Source organism: Prionailurus viverrinus, chromosome A1, assembly GCF_022837055.1.
Source record: "Prionailurus viverrinus isolate Anna chromosome A1, UM_Priviv_1.0, whole genome shotgun sequence".
Lineage (NCBI taxonomy): Eukaryota > Metazoa > Chordata > Mammalia > Carnivora > Felidae > Prionailurus > Prionailurus viverrinus.
In genome coordinates this window covers 81,104,929-81,126,971 of record NC_062561.1, presented here as the reverse complement: position 1 = coordinate 81,126,971, position 22,043 = coordinate 81,104,929, and the positions used below count along the sequence as shown (strand labels likewise).

Genomic DNA, 22,043 nt, shown 5'->3' with positions numbered 1-22,043 from the left:
CACATTCCACCATCCACGTTACTGCCAATGGCAGGATTTTATTCTTGATGGCCGAGTAGACTGCGTGTGTATGTGTGTATACACACACGTTTCTCTCTCACACACACACACACACACATTTTTATTAATCTGTCTGTGGACACGAGTTGCTTCTGTATCTTGGCTGTTGTAAATAATGCACCTCTGAATTTATTGTAGCATTTATCTTTTTAAATTAGTGTTGGTTTTCTTTGGGCAGATACCCAACAGAATTGCTGGATCATATAGTATTTCTACGTTCCATTTGAAAACCTTGATACGGTTTTCCACAGTGGCCGCACCAGTTTCCATTCCCACAACTGTGCCGAGGTCTCATTTTCCTCCACGTCCTCGCCAACACTTGTCACTTGTCTTCTTGACCCCAGCTATTCTGACAGAGGTGAGGTATTCTCTCTGGTTCTGCTTTGCATTTCTGTAACGGTCGGTGAGGAGCACCTTTTCATGGGTCTCTTGGCCATCTGCAGGTCTTTGGAAAAAGGTCTATTCGAGTCCTCTGCCCATTTTTTAATTGGGTTTTTTGGTGTTGATTTGTGTAAGTTCTTACTAGATTTTGGATAATAACCCCTTCTCGGAGAGGTCGTTTACAAGTATCTTCCCTCACTCAGCAGGCTGTCTTCCCCATTTGTTAATGGCTTCCTTGGCTGTGACAAAGCTTTTTATTTTGGTGTAGCCCTAATAGTAATTTTTGTCTTACTTGCCTTAGGAGACATACCTAGAAAAATGTTTCTATAGCTGATGTGAAAGACATCACTACCTTTGTTTTCTTCTACGAGTTTATGGTTTCAAGTCTCACGTTTAGGTCTTTAATTCATTTTTTTTGTTTATTTTTGTGTATGCTGAAAGAAACCAAGTGGTCCAGTTTCACACTTTTGCATGTTGCCGTCCAGTTTTCCCGCCACCATTTGCTGGAAAGACGGTCTTTCCCCATTGTATTTCCTTGCCCCCTCTGTCGGAGCCAGACACGTAGTTGTGAGTTTCCTTCTGGGTTCTCCATTTTGTTCCACTATCTACAGGTCTATTCTTGTGCCCTTACCATACGCTTTTGATTGTTGTGGCTTTGTAGCGCACCTTGAAAACTGGGATTGTGATACCTCCAGGTTTGTTCTTTCTCAAGATTATCTTGGTTATTTGAAGTGTGTGTGGTCCCATACAAATTTTAGTATTATTTGTTCTGGTTCTGTGACAAGCACTCTCTTATTTTCACAGGGATTGCATCAAATCTGCAGACTGCTTTGGGTAGTGTGGACATTTTACCAGTATGGACTCCTCCAATCCATGAGCATGTTTCCATTTGTTTGTGTCATCTTCAGTTTCTTGCACTGTTTTATAGTGGAGTACAGGTCTTTCACTTCCTTCATTAAATTGATTCCTTTTTTATTCGTTTTGGTACAACTGTAAATGAAATTAACAATTTCTCTTTCCGCTGCCTATCACACAGCTTTAAATAAACATTTGTGCCATTCTCGGGGCACGTGGGTGGCCCGGTCGGTTAAGCATCCAACTTTGGCTCAGGTCACGATCTCGCGGTCTGTGAGTTCGAGCCCCGCGTCGGGCTCTGTGCTGACAGCTCAGAGCCTGGAGCCTGCTTCGGATCCTGTGTCTCCCTCTCTCTCTCTGCCCCTTCCCTGGCTTGTGCTCTCTCTCAAAAATAAACTTAAAAAAAAAATTTTGCCATTCTTGCTTCATTGTAATTTTTAATCCAAGAAATTTCCCTCAAAGTACTATCAGTAACACCTGCAGAAAAACTGAAGGGCACAGGAAGTCATTGTCGCACAGCAACAGGGCAGCAGCCAGCAGGGTCTTCCGAACATAGCGGGTGCAGAGGGCTTTTTATTTCTGCCATTACTTAAAATTTCCCAAGCTCATTATACATTAATCCTATGCTTACTGTGATATTAGTAACGTGCACCCTTCAACATTACACTTACCCACATTTTACTTAAAATTCTCCATCTGCAATCTAGCCTTCACTTCTCAAAAACCAGTAGTTACAAGTTGGCCCTGGTAAACGGGTGAGGCAACATATTTCTCTACCCAGAGTTTGCAGATTTCTTACATTTTCCCCTACGAGTTTTATAAAAGCTAATTTTAAAACTTTTCCAGGGGCACCTGAGGGACGCAGTGGGTTAAGCGTCTGACTGCATACTGATTTCAGCTCAGGTCACAATCTCACAATTCGTGGGATAGAGCCCCATGTCGGGCTCTGTGCTGACAGCGTGGAGCCCGTTTGGGATTCTCTCTCTCCCTCTCTCTCTGCCCCTCCCCTGCATGTATATGCTCTCACTTTCTCTCACAAATTTTTAAGAAATATAAATATCATCCAAGTGGTTTGGTATTTTTTCCTCAATGTGGATTAAAAACACTCCCAACAGAGCTCTGCAAAATTCACCTAGTATTAAGCCCTTGCTTCATGGGGTCACTGTGGGGGACAGGGGGCCGGGGACAGGAGCGGGGGATGGGAATGTCATCTGCAAGAGCCCGGGAACAGCACCTAGAACAGGGCAGACACAGCAGTGGCACCAAGTGCATCGTACATAAGATCAGAAACAGTAACGAGGCTTCTCTAAGGAAAAGCAGGTAAACAGCAAGGAGTTAGCTTGTGTTCAAAAAGTTCAGAACATGTAAAACTCTCATTTCCCTTTTGCAGCTTCCTTTTTAACCCTCCTTGAATGAAACTCAAATTCCCTCCACAAAATGCAACTCTAACCGATTTATTTAAGCTAACCGTTAGCTTGACAATACTCCTCTCTGTGTCGAAGCAGGTAGGACAGCGGTGATCCCCAAACACCCACGAGTCAGGCTCTCCTTCGGCTCATGCTGCAAGACCACTGGTCTCGAAAACAATTTATTAAAACAGGACGTGAAAGCAAAGTCCCACAACTAGCTAATCTAAGTAAGTGCCATCACCCGCTAGCTCACAAGAGGGCTCGGAGCGTTTCCAGAACGACACCTGGGGCGGCCTCCCTGCACACAGCCCCCATTCCACACCATACCACATCTCTCTCCAGCCTCGCATGGTCAGCTTCACGGCTGCACCCCACGTGCTCTGCTCATGGCCTGGATCCTAACAACTTCCACGTGGATTTTTCCTCACTTCCCAGCACAGTCATGCACCCCCTTCCTTACCCACTTCACCAGCACCCATGACCAGGGAGCCCCTCCTTCACAAGTCACACCCTGACCCAGGAAGGCACGCTAAGCCACACTTCCGGAAGGAGAAAGACCACCTTTCGATTCTTTGCCTGTTAGCCATTTCATCACACATCTAAGCACTTTTATATTTATTCCCATACTTCCGTACGTGTGCACAAAGCAGAAAAAAATACCATCTTACAAGGGACCAGGGAAACACTTTAAAGCACACACATCTCTCCAGATTAACAGATTTAGGAGTCTTAAAATATAACCCCCAAAATACACAAGTCTCTCAAAAGCGGTCACGTGTAAACATCTGGAGAACCCGGTGATGAGCACACACCACACCCCAATGAAGAACAGCGGGAACAGAGCCAAAGCACCCGCTGGCTGTGCAGCGCCCTGTTCAGAGGCACGAGCACCTTTCTGGATACACCTGCACAGGCTCCTCTCCCCCAACATATTCCAAAAACCAGCTCTCTCCAACTTACCAAACTTCGATACTGGCCCTGGAACAATTTTGAAGTCCGACTGTGCGAAGGCTGGGCTCCCAGGGAGTCAAAAGACTTTATCCGATGAGATGAGGGCCGGGCACACACGGAGTCACTTCCCAGGCCGATGTCTGAAAAGGTCGTGCACAGAGAAGAGCGAGCTGAGACGCTGGACACCACGCACTCTCGTAGCACACCAGACTCTAAACTGGGGCAGCCCCCGGGGGACGCACGGCCAAAGCAACAAAGCGGGCCATTTATGCAGAGCAGTCCGTCTGCTACCCAGACAAGGTGCGCGCGCTCCAGGAAGTAACTCGAGAGAACTACTCATCCATCCCTCTCCAGTACAATCTTCACATTTCTTAAAGGTTTTGTAACTGGTTTTAATACTTTCCCTTCCCATGGAAAAAACAAGCCTCTCAAAGTAAGTCAGAGCACCAGCCAGGATTCAGCCCCAACACATCATCCCCGCCCACCCACTCCTCCAGGATTAAGCCTCAAAAAGGGCCATAAGCAGCAGGAATCCTCTTGCAACAAAAACTCCGACTTTAAACCAAGAGAAAAATCCCCTGACAGCTTTTAGCTAGAAACCTGAGCAGGACGACCTCAAAATGCAGACAGCCACGCCTTCCTTCCAAGTCACAGGAAGGATGGATGGAAACAGGTACTAAGGGGCCTAGCACTCTCCCTGAGTCTCTTCAGGAGCAGAGATTTAGGCCAACCAACAAGTAAATGTTAGCAACCCACTTCTTAGAAGTCAGTTGACCAAAAAACAAGGCCATGAAGAGGTTTTCTAAGGAAATCGCCAGACCAAGATCCACACAGCTAGCATTCTCTCAAAGGCACTACATACGTAGGGAGCCATCTATAAAAATATCCTTAAACGTGATCTCCAGTTCCTATTTTTCTGAAGGATCTGTTGGGGTTGGCTTACAGAGGGTCTTACAAAATTTTCCGCTGTCAACTGCAGGTCTGAAGTTATCACAGGAAGGCCCTGATTTCCAGCTGCTGTTGAGGTACACGGGCTGCGGCTCCAGGCTCCAGTTTTCCGAGAGCCGAGCAGGGCTGCTTCCCTGGGCTTCCGACTGGCTCCATGGACACTGGTGTCTGGAAACCCAGTCCTACAACAGCCTCGACAGCCCAGTCCTGAATCCCTACCAGGGCACCTCCAAAAGCCCCTACAATTCTCAGGTCCTGCTTCAGGCTGTGCATAATTGTCAGTGTTTTCTACTTCGGGTGGGCACGGGCCTTGGGAATCTCAAACACAAAACCAGCTCCTCAAGGTCATTTCATGGAGATTCCACCCCCAGCAGCTGCACACTTGTCCTCCTCACCCCTGCCCCGCTGTCGCCTGACTCCACCTTTCAAGGGAACATTTAGTGCAATGAAGGAGTCCCACGACATCCCTTACACTTCCTGTCAGCTGTCTTTCTTCTGTCCAGTTAAAAGGCAAGTATTTATCAATACATCTGGAGACAAGGGTCTTCAAGTGGCAGAAGTGAAAATAGTAACAGACTTTTCTCATTCATTTAAAAGTGAATCTAAAAGGGAGTTAAAAAGACAGGGTCACTTCCAGCACACAGGCCTCAGGAACAAAATTTACAATCAAGTAGCCCAATATAAGAGCGAAAATTCCTTCCAGCTGAGAGACCATGTCAATGCTGAAGAGCCCCACTGATTCCCTAACTTCCAAGCAGGTTTCCAGAAAGGACATCTTACTCACTCCATGTCCAATGCTGTCAGGGCACAGGAGCACCACTGCTGCACAAGGAGGAGGGGGAAGCGACAGTAACGTGCCCGGGAGCGATGGGACCCAGGCCACGTTCTATTACAAGGAGCACACGCCCAAGGGCACAGATCACAGCCGGCCCCATCGCCTCCCCTCTCGTCCTCCCCAACTTGGCACCTGTCCCTCAACTGCAGCGAGACCCAGCATGCAGAAGCAAAGCCAAAGTGGCCCTCTTGTCCCCTACCAGCCACCAGAGAAGGATGCCCTGGGAGCAGCAGGGTCACAGTAAAAAAACGACGTGTACTTGTCACATCTGCCATTCTTGTCCCGCCTGCCATGGAGCCCTCCATCAGCCCTCAGACGCTCCCGTGAAACTCTGAGGCACAGATGGTTATTAGAAGCAGCTGGCACACAGGCCCCACATGGCGAAGAAACACAACCGTACCCTCTGCACCAGTTGCTTCTTCCGTTAAATTCTGGGGATCTGATCTACAGGTTTCCATCATTGTATTACCCCCACCGCTACATAATCTTTCTAATCGGCTTGTTCGCCGTCAAGCTAGCGTTTTTACAATGTGGGACTAGAGAAGGCAGTTCACTGCCTAATAACCTCCACAAAATGCCACGAAGTTCTGTTTGCAGAACATCACGTGGGAGGATAATACTAACTACATTTATCTTTGTACCCTCCCCCCACCTTCTCCATCCTGGTCGTTCTCCCTCCTCCTGGAGTCAGAACCTCACCGACAATCCCACACTTAATCACAGAAGGTCCTATCTTATCAATGGAGCGAATTCCCCAGATAATCCATCTCAACAGCCCTAGGAGGTTTTCAACTTCAAACCGCACAGATAGGCTGGGAAAACGCAGCCACATCAAAAGCCCTGCCTGGGGCTGGGGGGCAGCGGCAGGTGCTCTGGGTAGTGCCTCCCGCGCCCCCTCCCCCACCCCCCACCTCTGTGCAGACAGCCATCCCAGCAAGCAAGTTCTAGGAGGGGGCTACCTGAGCCCTGAGCAGAGAGCACCGCAGAGCTGGGACTACAGCTTGCGATGCTTTGCTTCTGCTCCTCCCCACACCCCCTCTGAAGGGCCAGGAAAACAGGTACAAGAGCCCCTCAGAAAACCCCTTGAGGTTCTCATCAAAAGACCCCAAGGTCGGGGCGCCTGGGTGGCGCAGTCGGTTAAGCGTCCGACTTCAGCCAGGTCACGATCTCGCGGTCCGTGAGTTCGAGCCCCGCGTCGGGCTCTGGGCTGATGGCTCGGAGCCTGGAGCCTGTTTCAGATTCTGTGTCTCCCTCTCTCTCTGCCCCTCCCCCGTTCATGCTCTGTCTCTCTCTGTCCCAAAAATAAATAAACGTTGAAAAAAAAAATTAAAAAAAAAAAAAAAAAAAAAAGACCCCAAGGTCAACATTCCCCCGTAAACCTGAAACTAAAACTGCGTAGAGGGAAATGGAAAAATAAAAATGACTTTAAGACAGAAGCGCCACTAAGTCCTTTTAGACCCACACAGCTCTCCAAAGACAGAGCTTCTCGCTGCTCGAAGACAGGCAGTGCCTCCCTCCAAGAAATGTGCACAGAAGCTCTCCTGTCCTCCCTGTACCTGGGAGCCCAGAAGAGCAGCACAGGGTGTCCTCAGCTCCACTCACCCCTTCACTGAAGGAGGGCCCGGGCTCCCAACACAGAACCCATACCCTGGGCACCGTCACAGCCCGCAGAAAGCCTGGCCGTGGCAGGGGGTTACTTTAGGGCTACCTCGCTGGCTGCCTCCTTGTCATGGTCACACCTCTCAAACTGGCACTACACCTGCTCCCTAAATGTAAGCTTTCATCAAAAGAAATAAAAACCCAGAGAAAGGTGCTTCTAGCTCCAAGACAGCCTGGGAGTCCACCCACACAAAACACCTTTCTCCTCTGCTAAGGTGGCAGGCAGCAAGCTTTCTGCCCACAGAAAGGAAAACACCTGCTATCCACCAGAGGCCCGAACAGCAAGACTCTGATCTAAGAAGAAAATATCACAGCAAAAATTAAAGCCAAAAATGTAAGAGGATAGGTTTGTTTTCTTTTTAATTCTATAATGCTCATGTCTGCCTTGCCAACCGAAACGCACATGTTTTTGCCCTTTGGTCTTCCCACCCCCTCAAGTTCAATAAAAAGTTCTTACCTGCTGTTACTTTGTTTAGAGTCACTAAGGAACTGAGGACCTTGTTAAAATTCTGCCCCTGATACAAATCATTTGCATCAAATGTCTGAAAGGAAAAATTAAACAAGTTAGTAGGGTCTCCTCTGTCAGGTACAGGACAAACGAAGTTCTCACAGCAACAGGAGGACCACAGCAGGATTCGCTGAGCAAGTCCTTAAGAGGCAGCCCAGCCTGCAGGAGCAGACCGGTGGCCTCAGCTTCCAGCAGAGGGCAGGGGCCAGTCAGAGCTCCCGGTGCAGGCACACTCTGATGTGGGGCAGGAGACCAGCGTCCTCACTGCCAACTCCCCACCTGGCCCAACCCCCTCGGCAACACGGGGTGGAGCCCCATGAGCTACTGGGCTTGCTTCTAGATCCTGTCCCAGCCCCAAGTCCACTCCACAGCCAAGCACAGCAAGAGAAACACATGCGGACAGCAGGAGGAAGGGAAGACAGAAGTGGATTCCGGAAGAGGGACAGACCAGTAGCTCCGGGGACACCTCTGCTCTCCAGGCACCGCACTGAGGCCTGACCGGGATGGGCTAGTCTACACCTCCTCCAACCTCGGCCACCTACAGACCCGGCACACAGGAGAGTCCATCCCGGCACGCAGGTGCACGTACACACACACACACACACACACACACACACACACACACACACACACGCACACACACAGAAGCTGAGAGAACACGTCAGCTTGCCTAGATACCTTACAGCTGGTCTGCAAGTGTGCGCACAGGCACACACACAGATCTCATTCCCAAATACTGCCTGGAGGACACACACGGCTTTTGATCATCAGGTAACCACCACAAAAGATTGTAACAGTAAAATCACCCACAACGGTGCCAGAAAAATTATGAAAATATTTCTTTCAGCATGTCGATAACAAAGGTGTATTTAGAGACCCAAACGTAAACTGTGTTAACAGCCTTAAGTTTCTCGCACCGGGGCAAAAATGAACAGACATCACCAGCCACTCCAGGAAGGAGGGTCAGGAGAAGGAGGGCCCGGCCACCTCTCCCCTCCTCCCTCCCCTCCTCCACTTCACATCCTGCCAGGAACCCCTCTTCTTCCTGCCTCCCAGCCCCCACCCCCTAAGTCCTCACAGGACTCCTGGCCACACTTCCGCACCAGACTAGGTCAGGCGCCCTAACCAAGCTCTCCCAGCACACTCACCTCAAGGACAACCTCACATCCCACGTGTATAGCCACCCTACACTGGAAAACCCACGAAACCAGAGTTTACAACTCCCAACATCTAGCAAAACGGCCAGCACACAGTACAAAAGGTCCAACGTCTGCTGAATGGATAAATGCACCAGTCAACCCATCCAGCCACCCTGCGGTGCTAAATGTCACCATGCGGGACATTCACACACAGAGCAGCTAAGGGGAGCCTTTCCAAATCTAATTGCTGCCTTCCTCAAAATTCTTCAGTTAATGGCCTTCTGCCTTTAATTTCTGAAATGAGTAAAAACCATGAGGTAGGTTTATTTAAACATGAGCAAACAGGGGCCCCTGGGTGGCTCAGTTGGTTAAGCGTCCAACTTCGGCTCAGGTCATGATCTCACAGCTCGTGGGTTCGAGCCCCGCGTCGGGCTCTGTGCTGACGGCTCAGAGCCTGGAGCCTGCTTCAGATTCTGTGTCTCCCTCTCTCTGCCCCTCCCCCGCTCACTCATGTGCTCGTGCGCATTCTCTCTCTCAAAAGTAAATAAACATTAAAAAAATTTTTTAAAAAACACCAACAAACAAAAGAAAAACTGAAGAACTTCAAGAAAGGAGGCCATCAAATCATGGAGTCAAGGGAGGAGCTGGGCACACAGCTTGCTTTTTCTAAAAGCTGGAAGAAACTGAACAGAGCCTAACGCCTACATGTGACCGCATCTAAGCATTCCGGACAGTCACTGGTGCCATTTCTCACACAGCTGACGTACAAAATGAATCAATTTCACGCCAGACCCTTCCTGTAAAAAGCACCCCTTCCAACAGAGCGTCTTTAGAATCAGCTTATACAACACAGAATCTAATTCATTTGTGAGATTTCAGAAACGAGTCAAATGAGCATTATCTAGGCGGACACATCTACCTACGTTTTGTTTAACGTGTTAGTTGCATTTTTTAGGAGCACCATGAAGAGCATTAACTTTGACAGGCCTCTGCTTCCTTGTGTCGAACATCAACGTTCCTTTGTAAAACTCAGGAGCAGCTAATCTGCCCGTCTTTCAGCTCTGAAGTTCCAGTTTTAGAGATAGGAAAATTAAATACGCAGTACCCTATGAGAAGAATTCAACATAAAAAGGTCTACTAACCTTCATTGTGGTGAGGCAGCAAGTCACAAAACCCAGAAAAACAGGATGCTGAAAGCTGCAGCTTCCTGTTATTCCAGAACTATATATCTCTCTTACTTGGATACCAGGAAGCGTCTGGTTGGCCGAAGCTTCCCACCGACGGGCTTCCATGTGACCCCACAACTTAAGTGGATCCACATCTGTGCTACATTTCTTCACAGGAAACTACACAACGAGAGGAGACAAACGCTTGCCGCTGAGAAACACACATTCTGAATCCATAAAATGTTCTGACTAAAGCCCAGCTCTAAAAAAAGACTATTTCCCGAATTAGGAAACTATTCAACCAAAAGAAAAAGAAAACCAGAAAACTCTTGAGTAAAGAGTCTGCACTAGGAGAAAAGTCTCATTAGAACTTCTGTTTTAGCGTCTCGGCACAAGTCAGCCCACACGCGGGAGAACGATCAGGACACCGGCACACTCCATCGTCCAGGGCACTCCACGCTTAAGGACACTGGCCCCACCTCAGGGCCTACCCATGTCGCCCAAAGAGCAGCACCGCCCACCCTGGCTGGAGTCGGGAGCCAGCGGGAGGAAGGAAGCCAACACTGGGGTCCGCTTTGCCTCCGGTGGCGGCGGAGCAGAGGTTCTCAGGAGAGGCTGCATCTCCAGGGATTCAGAAAACCAAGACACTCTGGCCAAACCCCAAGCCAGTGAAATTAGCATCTCTGAGGAACCCTGACCCCATGTGATTCCAGGCAGCAGGGGGAAAAAAGCCCTGGAGGGACAAGGAAGGTGTGAATCCTCTCCCCAGGCGGGCTCCACTCCAGACCAAGACCAAACTCACAGTGAGGAGGGACCACTCTGTGGCCCAGATATATTGGAAAAGCATATCCCCAAACACTCACCCTCACTTTCGCATTTACGTGAATTAAATGTATACAGCAGAATCCAATATTCTTGAAGTAAAATGATCCCGTTCCCCCCCTCAAAATACTAAATTTGTTGATATTTAGTATTTTATTAATCAAAAGCAACAATACTATAGTGACAGGGAGCAAACACGACCCCCCCACGTGTTCCAAGTGACAACACAGCACTGTCCAAGGAGTCTGAGCCCTGAGCAGCCGGCCCTTTCCTGCGTGGAGGCTGCCCTCGCTTGTTATAGCCTCACAATGTACGGAAGCCCTCCCAGGCTTCTGCTTTCTCATCCTTAAAATGGGAAGGAGGGGCGCCTGGGTGGCTCAGTCGGTTAAGCATCCGACTTGAGCTCAGGTCACGATCTCGCAGTCCGTGAGTTCGAGCTCCGTGTCGGGCTCTGGGCTGATGGCTCAGAGCCTGGAGCCTGCTTCCAATTCTGTGTCTCCCTCTGTCTCTGCCCCTCCCCCGTTCATGCTGTGTCTCTCTCTGTTTCAAAAATAAATAAACGTTAAAAAAAATTTTTTTTAAAATGGGAAGGAAAAACATACTGACAAGGACAGAAAGCAACATGCAAATGTCTCACATGTTGGAGAAGGAACAGATTTTAAGAACTGAAGTCTTGCTCACCAAGCTTCAGGTTTCCTATAATACTGACCCATCAATAACCACATTCTACCATAGAAAACGGTTTTCTAAAACACAGTTACCAAGAAAAAAAGCTTCCTCGATGCCTGGGGGGTGCCCAGAAGCAGAGGCCTCACAGGACCAGAGAAGGGAGTACAGGCATCCACACCACGCGCCCTGGAGCACGACACTGCACCTCTCTGCATCCTGAAGGACCCTACTCCATCAAAGTGCTCAGGTTCCCACCCAAAACTCCCACCCCTGAAGCTGCTGCTTCTGACAGCCCAGCCCTCCCTCCCACTCACCTGTCCACCCTGATAGCGTGGACACCGCGGCACCCCAAGGCTCACGAGGGAAATACACCAGCACACAAGAGGAAGGGCGGCCCCGCAGCCTGCACACGGGTCTGCTCAAGGCTCTGGTGTACCTGCTGCCCGGCTCCCCGCCCTTGCTGGCCCCGGATGGCTAGCACTATGTGGGAACACTTCTGCAGAACGGCCATTCCCTGCGCGGTCTGCCCAACGCTGAACTATCCGCTGCCTTGTCACACAGTCAACTCTCAGGAGGGGAAACCACGGTCAGCTTCACCTGAGCCCATTCTTAACACAGTGGGAAACAATCGCAAACTCCAAGCAGCACGGGAGGCCAAGACGCGGAGGGGTGCAGGCAGCGTGAGCCTCAAGGGCAGCTGCTGTTAGCAGGGCTCACGCAGAGCAGACAGATGCCCTCAGCAGCAGGGGAGTGCCGCCCAGTAAGGCCACCACAGCACCCCAGCGAAAGGTCCTGCCTGGGGAAACAGACCTCCTTGCAACAGGAAGGAAAGGATATTAAATCGAGGCTCTGGGTCCGGGAGTCCCGCCTCCCCAGCCCAGAAGGGACTTCTAAGAACCTGCTGACACACTATGCAGCCTGAAGAGGGCCCACCCTCCCCAGCCTGGACTCGGATCCACCGAGGCAGCAGCATCGCTACACACAGCTCTCCTCTACACCTCGGGTCCCCAACTGGGCACCTGCCAGATGCCCCAAGAAACCTGGGGCTCCCTTCTGGCTGCAGCCCCCATTATGAGCTCACACGGGACCACACATCTACCAACCACCACCACATCAAGGAAGAAGGCTGCAGTTTTCTCCACCAAAAAAAGCAGTAAATGAAACTATTTCATTAGATAAAGATAATTAAGATAATCATCTCCTCCTTTAACAGGGAAGAATGCCAAATACCAAAAAGATTCTACCCCTGAATACATCATTCTCCTTGATTCGGCCAAAGCAGGGCACTGCTGGAATCCTCCTGAAAGCATCAGCATAAATAGCATCCCCACCCCAAGGCAGGCAGCACAGGACATCACAGACGGGCCAGCCACGGGGGCCAGCAGCACCAGCAGGGCAGAACCGGGCTCTCAGGTCCTCTGGTGGGACCTGCCCCCCATCTCCACTGGGGGGCGCCCACACGGGGTTAAACTCAACAAAAGAGCACACGGCTATGCCAGGGGACACCAAAAGCTACCAAGGAAGTCTCCAGGCTGTTTCTTTACAACTCCGGCCAGTCCCAGGTGTCCCTAAACAAGGTACAACCTGCAGAGAACCTTGAAAGAAAGGGAAGGCTCAGCGGAAGAGCTCCGAACAAAGCAGCACAAGCGAGACATGAGGTGGAGAGTGGACAGAGAGCGAGGCACAAGGCGGGGAGCGGCAGTGTCCGCAGGACACACACAACCACCACGCCAGTCGCTCTGCACAAACAGGAGCTCGAGGGGAAGTCAGTTCGGGACAGCACACGTACACCTGGGCCACCTCAGACCAACCGGGCCCTGTGGCCCCCCACACCTAGGAGCGTCCAGTCCAAACCAGGAGGAAGGGCACGGAGGGCGGGCACAGGAGCACAGGCCCGCCGAGGGCCCCTGTGGAAGGTCACTGCATGGCCCGGGCGCCGCTTCCCCGCCTGAGGAGGGAGAGACGCCACTGGCCAACCTGCAAGGCCCCCCTCACCCCCCGACACAGGACACCACTTAGAGGAGGACCATAAACTGGGAGGAAAGGAGAACCAGGGTCAAGAGAGCCGGCCTTCCCAGGACACCTCGTGAAGGCTGAAGGAGGAAAGCAGGGGAAAGAGTTACGAGGCCACAGAGGAGGGTTAGGGTGCCCCCCTGCACCAGAGCCACACCCCTGCACCAGGTTCCAGGTGGATGACAGGACACGGGAAAGGAGAAGTCAGCAGGACCCCAGCCCACCAGTGGGCAAGAGAATCACATGGCTCAGGAGAGGTGGGGGCAGGGCAAAGCCCCATTCCACCAGCACCTGCTCCAAGAGGTCAGGAGGGGTTTTTTCAAAAGGAAGGACAAGCACGCATGTTCACAGATGTGGAGCCCCTCAGCTCTAAACCAACAGCAGAGGGAGGAGGGCGCACCATCTGTGTCAGGAGGTCACGGTCAGGCCTGAGAGGCCACCCGCCCAGCAGAGGCCCAGACAAACCAACCCCTCGGAGCACCCACCCCACCCCCCGACCACTAACCCCAGAAATCCTGCCTGTGATGTCACCAGAAGGACTAACACATACCACCAAAGACAGGGCGATCTGGCCAGGTTCACCCTCCCAGCCCGAACTTCCTCTAGTCCTCTAAACATCTTCTATTTTGACTTACACGGTCACATGCACTACCAAGTTTAGCTCCTGAACACACACCAGAAATCAGGAAGGCTCACCTATACAGGAAGACAGGGCTGTACCACACAAGTGAAGCAGACATCACCAGCATCCACCCGGCAGGGCAGTAACAGGAGGGTGACACCCCCGCCACGCTGCTCCCCCCCCTCCCCGCGAGAGCTCCCCGAACGCACGAACCTCAACCTGACAGAGGAGGGCTGCATGAGGAGAAGCCGCCGTGGTTCTCAGGAAAGCCTTAAGCAACAGAAGACTGCTCTGAAGTAAACGGGTTTCCAAGGCACAAGTTCTAAGAGCAGATGCGGACCCAATCTAGAACCGTCCCATTCATCACACCATTTTCCGACTTTTTGGTCTAACTCCAATTCACCGCAGCTGGTCAGTTAGCGCCAGCATCTGCTCCCCACCCCCTGCCACGCCTCCCCGTGGGCTCGGTCCACGCACCCACGCGCGCCAGCTCTGAGCAGGATGATGCATGCCAGCCCCGAGCAGAAGCTGTAGGAGCCTTTGGGGGTATCCGCCCATCTGAAGGAGACAGGCAGGCCCGGGCCAGAACTGCAGCATTAAGATGACCCTGAGAGCACAGCAACACCCTATCTGTAGCTAACACGCAGCCAGGAGGATAAACCTCTGGGCTTCAGAGTCTCGGAGATGTGGGGGCTGAATGACAGCATCTGGCAAGAACTGGCAATACACCCACATGCCACATTTTCCACAACAGAAGGGATTCTTGAAGGGGACAGAGTACATCTTCAAAAAAAAAAAAAAAAAAAAAAAAGACATTAAGTGAAACAGGTCATTTAGACTCAGGCCAAGTTAACACTAAAGGGTCAAAGTTAAAACCTCTTCACTGGATAAAACAACCCTCAGCTATTCAAAACAGGAAAAACTGTTCCCCACAAAGCACTTCTTATTGCAGAGCAAACGAGGTTTTCCCTTCCTTCCCAAACTCTGGACGCGGTCGTCACGTAACTGCTCAGGAGTGACGGCTTCACATAGCCTCCAAGAAGAAAAGACACCATGTGTCCACAGGCTGGCCCTGCAAGCACTCGATCTTTCTCACGCACCCTCAACTGGTCCGCCACTCTACACCAGGTGCCCTAGGAACCAGAAGGCAGGCAGGGCCAGCAGAGCGACAGAGGGCTTCACCACCTTCAACCTCCACCGCCTAGACCGCCGCTCGGCATCTAAGTAACAGGTCCCTCAGCCTCAGGGCCCTCGACAACCTACCTCGCAGGTCCTGGGGTGTCAGCAGTTCCCAGCGGCTCCACCGGGGGACACAGCTCTGGTCTCTCGGAGGCGGCCTGAAAGCATCCCCAGGGCTGGGTCTCAACCAGGCTGCCCACCACAGCCATGTGCTCCAGTCCTCACAGCAGCGACGTGGGCACTCGACAGGAAGGCCAGCACAGTGCCTGCGACTCAGGACTGGAGACCTGCGTGCCATGCTGTCCCTAAGGAGGCCCCCGTGCGGCCCACTAGAGGGAAGGCCCCGGCCCCAACTTGAGAAACGAGTGCCCAGAAGTGTGAGCACAGTGCTTGAAAACCAGCACCATGTCCAGTCGGTTAAGCGTCCGACTTCAGCCAGGTCACGATCTCACGGTCCGTGAGTTCGAGCCCCGCGTCAGGCTCTGGGCTGATGGCTCAGAGCCTGGAGCCTGTTTCCGATTCTGTGTCTCCCTCTCTCTCTGCCCCTCCCCCGTTCATGCTCTGTCTCTCTCTGTCCCAAAAATAAATAAACGTTGAAAAAAAAAATTAAAAAAAAAAAAAAAAAAGGGGGCGCCTGGGTGGCGCAGTCGGTTAAGCGTCCGACTTCAGCCAGGTCACGATCTCACAGTCCGTGAGTTCGAGCCCCGCGTCAGGCTCTGGGCTGATGGCTCAGAGCCTGGAGCCTGTTTCCGATTCTGTGTCTCCCTCTCTCTCTGCCCCTCCCCCGTTCATGCTCTGTCTCTCTCTGTCCCAAAAATAAATAAACGTTGAAAAAAAAAAAAATTAAAAAAAAAAAAAAAAGAAAACCAGCACCATGTCCACCGCCACAGGAGTCCCAACCGCATGTACACCTCTCCCCTCAAATCAGGTGCCCACACCTCTTCCCTGGATGGCTCCGCTGTCACAGAATGTCACTCTGCATTCTGTGGAGTGCAGACACACCTCACAACGAAGTGGGACAGGGTTCCCAAAAATGTAACTAAAGGATGCCTAACGTAGTAAGGCCTGAAAGGCTCTCCCCACCAACCCCCCCACCCCGCCCAGCTCACAATGGGGGCCTTGCTTCACCCTGACTTCCAAATGTCACTGATAATACTGGAAATCAGAACGTCTTCCACACAATAAAAAAGCAAACCACAGCACCAAGTTGATGATGTCACTCATCATATAACAAAGACCCCCTCAGTCAAATCTTTCGACTAGAAATAAAATCCGAACCAGCTTAAATGAAACAGCACTGTTCGGGTAACAAGTCGAAAAAGTTAAGAGCCACAGTGCAGAAGTCATAAGTTCTGGGCCATCTTTTTGTCTACTGTCTCCGGCATGGGCTGCAGTTTCAGGAACATTCCTCCTACTGAGGTTACGCAGCCCCAGGCAACAGCAACGAGCCTGCCATCCCAGCAGCGAATGGCTGGCCCTGAGCCACCGGTCACAACCCCACAGCCGGAGAGGCAGAGGGGCCCCGGGAGCCAAGGTGACACACACATCCTCCCAGCATCTTGTGCACGACCCCAGTGAGCAGGGTGGGGACCCCCTGCAGCACTGGGGGCTACACAGAACCTGAGAAACAGGGTAGTGGAGATCTGTGGGCTGCCTTGGCTGCCCTCTGCACGTTCCCCAGGGCTCGACCACCACCCACTGACTGCAGACCACCAACCACAGCCACTGAAGAGAACGCGTGCCTAAGTTATGCCCCTGGCTGAGGACACCCTGGGTACATGCAACAAGAAAATCACAGGGAACATACAGACATTCTTTCTACCATCTCAGGGCTAAAGGAGAGACCCCCACAAGGGGAGGCCAGCCAAGCACGTTCAACTCTTGTAGCTTTAATGTTCCAAATGCAAGGAGCCAGGTCAGCTCCTCCAGGGAGTTTATGAGGAAGCTATTTCTGACGCAAGAAACTTACTCTTGGCACGGTTCTGGAGTGTAGTTCGCCAAGTTAAAAATATAATTTTGTCCTATCACATTGTCAAGAGAAATTGGATTTTGTGGCAAGAGGAGTAGAAAGGAGTCTTGAAGTCCTGCTATTTCAGTTTACTGCAAATGGTCCATACTGATGGGGACACGGGAGGAACAGGACTCTGCAGTGATTTCGCCCCCTTGGCTTCTGAAGGTTTGTTCTTAGTCCTGCCTACTCCTCCACTCCAGGGATAAAACTAGTTTGGCGATGGCTTCTATCAATACCTACCAGTCACCCAGTGTGCCCCCAAACAACTTTCCACTTTAAAATGAGAATTAAAGCATATTCAACGCTGTGCATTTGACCGTATCAACACCCACATACGAACGAGGGCAGGGACCACCCAGATCAAAAGAAACCCCAGCCCCATGTTTTAGGTGGTCTACAGGAAGGGGTGGCGGGGGGGGGGGGGGGGGTGGGAGTGATAAAACCCTGAGAAGTGGGGAAGACCACCGGAGCAAAGAAAGCACCAGCCGGCTTTCAGCCTCCACAAACAGAAAGCAGCAGAGAGGCCAAAGCCCCACCAGGCAGGGAGGGAGGCTCCAGCATCCACGGAGGCCTCTGGGCGCTGTGCTCAAGACTTCACGCCAACCTTATTTTACAAAGAAGACCCGGCCCCCAGGACGACGGTGTGATGGTCTGGGAGAAGAAGACAGGAAGCCGGTGAACCATTGCATTCTCCTGCAGGCGTACACGGGGGTCCACAGCAAGCGGGGCAGGGGGCTCAGACACCCATGCACAAACACAGCGCCCCACCAGCCTGCAGCAGGCCCCCAGGCTGTCCGCAATGCCAATGAGGTGAGTCTGAAAAGAGCAGCCCTCCGGTGTCAAACAGGGGTCGGGGCAGAAGGACTCAAATAAGTTAGGTGCTAACGTTTAGAGCCAGGAAGGTAACAAGTACACTGCATTAACTTTAAAACTTAGCGTGAATAGTTACAAAAGTCAAACTTTGAGAAACATCTCAAAGATGGTAAAGTGCAAGGGTGCCTGGGTGGCTCAGTCGGTTAAGCATCCGACTTCAGCTCAGGTCATGATCTCACAGCTCATGAGTTTGAGCCCCGCATCAGGCTCTATGCTGACAGCTCAGAGCCTGGAGCCTGCTTCGGATTCCGTGTCTCCCTCTCTCTCTGCCCCTCCGCTGCTCACACTCTGTGTGTCTCTCTCTCTCAAAGATAAACAGACATTAAAAAATATATATTAAAAAAAAAAAGCTGGGAAAGTGCAAATGCGAACTACCTCTCATCTCTCCCAAAGTTCCACTGAAAATGACAAAAGAGGCTTTAAGTAATAAAATAGGAATTTACTGCAGCGCTAAATGGGGCAGGGGGCAGGGGGCAGGGGGCAGGGGCCATGAGCAATCTAAGCAAGGCCTCAGGGGATTCCACAGCACAGGAAAGGATGGGCCATACTTCTAAGGGGACCCAGGAGCACCTCGGTGACTGCTCCAGCAGGAGGACAGGAAGCAGCACTTCTCCAGGAGGAGGCCAAGCACTCAGACCTCTGCCCATAAGGAAAGCTGGCTGCCTACACCAGATCCCTAACAAGTCACTAAGTCCAGGTACTATTGGACCCACTAACAGACACAGAAGACAAAAAAGGAGACAATTCTACCTAAAATGAAATACCCTAAGAGCCCCACCATAAACTTCAAGCCGGGGCCGCCCTCTAGCTGGAGTGAGACACGGGAACTGGGGTACAGAGAAGGCTCATCCCTCTACCCTGCTCAGGGAGAGCATCCAGACCCTTCCCCCCAGATTTCCCACACCTGTTCCCAGCCTGGCCCCTTACAGGGCCCCTCTCGTCTCACCTACACAGCTGTACATTCATGTCAGCTATGGGGCCTTTATTCATATTACAGGAACCGCAAAGTCCAGCTTTTTAAAAGCCCTGGACATTACATACAGAACAGAGGCGAACAGAACTCAGACCGGGAGCAGCAGCCTGGCTATAGGCCTCAGGGCCCAAGAAGCACAGCAGAGGGTTGTCTGGGTTCTGTGGGGGTTTTTGTTTTGTTTTGCTTCAGATGCAGCCCAGATGCACCAAAAAAAAAAAATAAATAAAAAAATAAAAAATAAAAAAAAAAAAAATACAAAAACAGCCCCAGAAAAAGCTTGCCCTCTCTGGCTGGAGCACCAAGAAAGGGGCAGCACAGCAAAAAGGAAATTTCTAGACACTAGCCCTGCCCACCAAATACCGAGGGGGAACATGGCCAATCCCACCACTCACGGCCATAACAAAGTGCCCCTCATCCAGTCTGCCCCCCAAGCCCCATGGAGTCACACTGTGGGTTCCTCCTCTTCCACACAGGGGTGAGCTGCAAGAGGAAAGATCAAGAAATACAGGTTTCTTGGGGCACCTGAGTGGCTCAGTTGGATAAGTGTCCAACTTCGGCTCGGGACATGATCTCACGGTCCATGGGATCGAGCCCCGCGTTGGGCTCTGTGCTGACAGCTCAGAGCCTGGAGCCTGCTTCGGATTCTGTGTCTCCCTCTCTCTACCCCTCCCACACTCGCATTCTGTCTCTCCCTCTCAAAATGAATAAACTGTTTAAAAGAAAAAAAAAAAAGAAATACAGGTTTCTGGTACAGCATTTAAATGTGTAAAAGTACTGAAAAACTAAGAATTACTAGACAATGCAATTAGTGAAAACCAAGATACAGAGATGTTTCAAGGAGCTGGGAGGCAGGACAAGCGCACTAAATCCATCCCATTCTCGGGGATCCAAAGGAAGGGAGCCACGGTGGGACCACAGAAGCAGATCAGGACTTTTAAAGGTGAAAATCCAAAGGTCTTCGTGACAATTAGCTATCACGACAAACTGAGAAAGTACTCTTTAAACTGCTCAACCCTGTACAGACAGAACTCTCAGTAGACAAGCAGTTCCAGTTTTGAGTGAGCAGAGAAGACAGACAGTACTTGGTACCTGACAGGAGACTTGAATAGATGCCGTCCACATGCCCAGACAGATGTTCAGGTCGGTGTTATTTCAAGGTACGTACATTTAACAGAGCCTGTTAGCAGGCACACAAGGACATAACAGGACTACAACATGACTGCTGGCACAATGCCTCCCTAGAGCAGTCTACAGCCTCCTGGTCTCAGGTCTAACCTTGGCAGGGCTATGCTGAGAGTCCTGAGGGCTGGGACCAACTGCTTAAAAAACAAACAAACAAACAAAAGCAACCACCACCAAAAGCAGCAGCTTTCCAAAAATGCTAAAATGCTTGGGTACCTGTCTGTGCCTATTATAATCTTCCACACTGAAACGTTCCCCTCAAGTTCAAGGGTATGACATATCCCAAGGAAGGAAGACCCCAAATGCCACAATTCAGATTCTCTTTCAATTCCTGTTCGGGACAGCTCATCAAATCCACGATGTTTTGTTGGTTCAGCTCAACCAAGGCCAACCAGGGAGCTGCTGGCTTTACCCACCCAGGTATCCGCCCACTCACCTTCTCAAGTCTGGCCACGTGAAGTGTCTCTCTCCGCACCCCAACCCCATGTGCTCCACTCCAGCAGGACTCCAGCCTCAGCCCTGGATCCCACCTGCATGCTTCCACCCTACTTGCCACACATGGCTGAGGCTCCAGAGACACATGTTGTGCATGGATACTTTTCCCCAGGGCAAAGCAGGGTTCCAGAAGGTCCTCATCAACTGTGTGCAGACTGACCACCACCTGGAGAAACACTTTCCCATTCTCCACTTGCAATGAAATACAAACTTGCTCTTCAAGATCTTTGAACCTGTCCTATCCAATAAATGGTCAAAGGATCCCCTTCTACCCCAGCGGTGTTACGGCAGGCTCCCCGGGAATGCTGCCCCATCACGGGACGTTCCCTGCTACCCCATTATGAGCCCAACGAGATGCTCAGACACCCTGAAGGCGTTAAGTTTCATCTCAGAAGATGGGAAGTTTCCAGGTCTCGTCAGGGCGAAGACAGGTCAGAGCCGGGGCAGTTGTGAAACCTCCACACCTGCTTCCCAGCCCCTAAGCAGCCTTGCCTGGTCCTCAAAATAGGACATCTGACTGATGGCCGTGAGACTCCCAATGATGATCCAGAACAGACACACACACTTTGTTTTACATTACAACCAGTATACAAACACAAAACCCACATAATAAACATGCAATTTAATAACCTCACACGGAAAGAATTAGCAAATGCAGCTAGGATGGCATTTACTCAAGCTTTAAATAAAGTTGCTAATGACCACTGGTTCAAAGTCCTTCCTAGGTTATAAATCCTTCACTATGCTGAAAGGCTTCAGGGAGTTACACGTCACACCCATCATGATGGGGGACACACAGAACACAAAGATTCTGCAGGTAAACTTGCTAAGTCACATGTAAATCCCCTCAGCTGCATGGTACAGGCTGCTGGTCTCTACGTGAACACATTTACCAACAAGACACTGCATCGCACCGCACCTCAAAATGCACCTCTCCTCCTCCCTTTCATGGGGCGTCCAACTAACTGCACTGACCCGGTGCCCTTGCTGCAGCAGACCGGTTATTCTAAACTTACAAGGTGTGGACTCTCCCTAAACCTGGAGTCAAATACCAGCACTGCCCCTTGGTAAACATTAGACACCGGGCATCTCGTGGACCCACTCCCCATCTTGGTCTCCCTTCCCTGGACCGGGGCTCCCCGCGCCCCCCTCACAGCACCACCTTGTGGCTGACTCGGCACTGAGGGGCCACACGGCAAGTAGTCAGTATTGCTACAAAGCCGCTGGTACGCAACTCTAAGAACTTATTTCCACCTCTCTGCATTTCTACCATTTCTCCTCATACACAAATGT

The 22,043-nt window shown here is 51.2% G+C and overlaps 1 protein-coding gene across 9 annotated transcripts in view; it reads right to left on the bottom strand.

Annotated features, from left to right (window-relative positions):
- Window positions 1-22,043, bottom strand: part of ARHGEF7 (Rho guanine nucleotide exchange factor 7) — a 137,432-nt gene that overhangs the window by 71,059 nt on the left and 44,330 nt on the right. For 4 of the 9 annotated variants that reach the window (XM_047868005.1, XM_047868484.1, XM_047867927.1 and 1 more), the window contains exons 3-4: window positions 7,556-7,640; window positions 3,666-3,796 (exon numbers count right to left, since the gene is read on the bottom strand). The exons of 3 other annotated variants lie outside the window; for them this stretch is intronic. In XM_047868005.1, coding sequence (XP_047723961.1) covers window positions 3,666-3,796; window positions 7,556-7,640 — 216 coding nt within the window. Of the gene's footprint in view, window positions 1-3,665; window positions 3,797-7,555; window positions 7,641-9,887; window positions 10,017-22,043 lie in introns of those variants that run through there. 2 more of the 9 variants (XM_047868078.1, XM_047868326.1) reach the window with 2 other exon arrangements.